General features: G+C 43.5%; 1 protein-coding gene across 1 annotated transcript; it reads left to right on the top strand.

Annotated features, from left to right (window-relative positions):
- The first annotated feature begins 280 nt into the window (after positions 1–280).
- On the top strand, positions 281–3,104 carry LOC136482260 (vacuolar protein sorting-associated protein 60.1-like). The gene is made up of 7 exons (XM_066479485.1): positions 281–779; positions 887–1,038; positions 1,595–1,688; positions 1,788–1,859; positions 2,005–2,116; positions 2,279–2,415; positions 2,874–3,104. Exons 1-7 carry the CDS (start codon positions 711–713, stop codon positions 2,922–2,924), a joined length of 687 nt encoding a protein of 228 aa, XP_066335582.1. The 5' UTR covers positions 281–710; the 3' UTR covers positions 2,925–3,104.
- Positions 3,105–3,660: the final 556 nt, after the last annotated feature.

Here is a 3,660-nt window from a genome sequence, read left to right on the forward strand (position 1 = left end):
ATCTACCTTCGTGAGATACCCATCGGAGGACTGCCGACGATATTCTGTCGACATCAACCAATCCCAAGTTTTCAAATATATATATAAAAATAAATTAATATTTATAATGTCAAATAAATATTGTTAGATTAATCATGCTATATTTTTTATTATATTATAAAATATAAATATTAATATTGTTTTCTATGATTTTTAGTGAGGGGGAGTTGTGCGTGAGCGTGACCACACTATGATTGCAATTGCAACGCCCGCTCGCCCGCCGGCCTCCCTCGAAGCTTGTCGCATTTCCTGGGGTGTCGTCAGAGACTAACCTGTGCTGCCCTCCATCTGCTCCCGCACGCCGGGTTTCCTTCTGCTCCTAGAGATTGCAAGTCAGATCAGGCCACCGGCCACCCGGAACTGTGTGGCTTGGCCGAGAGAAGCGTCCCGACGAGGTCAGGTCAGGACAGGAGACCCAGAAATTTCCCCTCTCCGATCCGAAGCTGACCGACTTATAACTTCACGGAAATTTCCTCTCTCCTGCTCCCTTCATCTCATCTCTTCTCTTCTCTTCTCTTGCGCGTTCCTCTTCTCCCTACCCTGATACGATCGATTCCAACTTCTTTATTAGCCGTATTACTATCAGTCAATTGGATTGGGGATCGCATCCCATCCAAAACCGATACACAACAAGCTAATCAAGGCCGCCCGCCCGCCCGCCTGCCGGCGACATGAAGAAGATCTTCGGCGCCAAGAAGAACAAGGACCCGCCGCCCACCATCCAGGACGCAACCGACGGAGTAAGTATCATCAACCAAGTTCCTTCCTTCCTCCATTATATATCAATCCTTGCAGATTCATCCATAATATATATCAATCAAGCAATCAAATCGATTCCTCCTTGCAGATCACCAAGCGCGGAGACACCGTCGATGAAAAGATCAAGAAGCTCGACGCCGAGCTCGCGCGCTACAAGGAGCAGATCAAGAAGACGCGCCCAGGCCCCGCGCAGGAGGCCGTCAAGGCACGAGCCATGAGGGTCCTCAAGCAGCGCAGGATGTGAGCCCCCCCCCCCCCCCCCCCCCCCCCCCCCCCCCCCCCCTGCCCCTTATCTTGCTCTCTCTCGACTAGTAGATTACCAATTACTAGAATTACGATGACTACTTTACCATACATGAGCCACCCAGCCTACCTTCAATGCTTGTTTGCATCTACTCACCTTTAGTTAACTGCTTGGGATTACGCTGAATCAATCAATGCATTCCATAAACATACAACTGGTGTCTTACTTGATACAGACATTTTAGTCATCCTAATCCTATTTCTATAGATAGTCTATACTGTCATACCAGTATAAATAAATATCTATATAAATTGATTCCCCGAGGTGTGGTCATGCCAATTTCCAAACAACAAACATATCAAATGCGTCATGACTGGACGGAGTTCAGTAGCGACAATTTCTTCTAGGCTGGGCGAAAATTGTATTGCTTTTGTACCCACCGCCTTAGTACATTCTTTTAGATTTCCAGAAAAAGAAATTTTAGAGAATCTTCCATCCGTCAATGGATACTAATTCCTATCTTCACCCTCTGTTTTTATATTTTCATTGCAGGTACGAGGGGCAGCGTGATATGCTCTACAACCAAACATATAACCTTGACCAAGTTGCTTTTGCAGCAGAGGGGCTTAAAGATGCTCAGCAAACTGTATGCCTCCAGAGTTACCTAACAAAAACCTTGATTTTTGTTGCTACGTTCCCTTCTAGAATTCTATAGGCTTACATTCAAGTGCTTTTCATTGGACAGATGACTGCAATGAAGGCTGCCAATAAAGAGCTAAAAGGGATGATGAAGACTGTCAAGCTTGAAGATATTGATGTATGCTATTTATCATTCTCCCGTCTTACTCTTACCAGATTCCTCATGCTTTCAGTATTCACACCTTACATGCACTTCCACTTTGTTGCTTATTTTCCTGTTTGATTGATGTTGCATCTGAATTTATACCTCCTATGATCCATAGAGCATGCAAGATGAGATGATGGATCTTATGGATGTAAGCAATGAAATACAAGAAACTCTTGGCAGAAGCTACAACGTCCCTGATGATATCGATGAGGAAGAACTTATGGGGGGTACGGTTTACTCATATTGGCAGTTTGATTTCTCTAGGATAATTTGCAAACACCATATATTTTCTTAAACTGTATACATTGCTACAAAGCTTACGAAGAAGAAGGGAAAAAAACTCATTTCTCTCTCTCTGCTGTCCTCATTTTGTTTCTTGGAAAATGCAGAGCTCGATGCTTTGGAAGCTGACATGGACTTTGAATCAGAGTCAGTCCCATCTTACCTCCAACCAGACCAAGAATCTGAACTCAACTTACCTGCTGCACCAACTGGCCATGCAGCAGTTCCAGCAAACCAGCAGCAGGTAGTGGAATTATTGTGAGAGAAGAGAATGATGTTAGATGTTGCATACTTTGATTTTAGTGTTGCTTTTATTTATAATCATCATGGTAGCTCTGTGGTTTTCTTTATCTTTGTCATGTGCACTAACCACCAATTAGCTCCTAGAACAATATCACTTTATCCCAGTTATCAACAGAGAAGAAAAATGTGACGGAGGAGATTAAAAAAATGAAAATCTTCTCTCTTTTTTGGGTGGTGGTTTATAAGGTAGAAAAAGGGACACACCTGAATTCCAATTGAACATGGATGGAATGAGCATCCACGTCTGACCAACTTAGCTAGGCTCAGCTCTGTCATAGTTACGAGCATGGAAAAATCTTACAGCTGGATTCTTTTCCAGTGAGCTTGCCTCCAGTGGCATATAATAACTCCATGGTGGATCCATAGTAATAATTTGTTTTTCATTCCCTTTTGGTGCAGGAGGATGAGCTGGGGTTGCCTACAGTACCGCAAGCTTCCATTCGTACCTAGTTAAACAGAATCATGTTTCTTGGAGTCAACGATGTGAAGAAAGTCGTACTATATCCACAGTTGGATGTAAAATGTTCTTATGTACCGCACCACTTCGATTTTTTGTCAGTTCACTGGTGTAAATCTGATTGAATTGAATTGGTTGGGACATAATAAGATCCTGCTCTTGTATTTGGTGGAGGGCTGTGCTCTTGTACATGCATATGAGGATCTGTTGGCATCCATCTTGCTTTTCATGCTGTGCATGTCTGCAGTGATTGGGTTAGCCAAGCACGCTATGATTTGTTGTACATGTACAGCATATGACATTCACTAGGCGTCTAGGTTCAAAAGTTCAGCATCATCTATATCTGGCAATGATAAAAATAGCACAGGGCTCTGCCGGCCTTAGTTGTGCAAGGGCAAGGATTGCATGTCAACACAGTGCCCACACACACACGAACGCTGCCTACCTACAGTAGTAGCGGAGATGCTCTGCACTTTGGTTGGTTCACACTCACAGGCCTTATTTGCTTCCATGGCGAGAGTACTTGCTTACTGCTACTAGCTTTGCAACAGTAACCTCAAAAAAAAAAAAAAAGCTTTGCAACAATGATAACGTGCACTACAGCCCTTCAATGCTGGTCATAGTGAATTCAAGAATAGGACATGTTTTGAGCGTCATGCCTACAACATGAAGCGTTGAAACAACTGCACTTGGCATGTGGTGTTTTCAAAGGCGCCTATTTCTTCTATT

This window comes from Miscanthus floridulus, chromosome 1 (assembly GCF_019320115.1).
Source record: "Miscanthus floridulus cultivar M001 chromosome 1, ASM1932011v1, whole genome shotgun sequence".
Lineage (NCBI taxonomy): Eukaryota > Viridiplantae > Streptophyta > Magnoliopsida > Poales > Poaceae > Miscanthus > Miscanthus floridulus.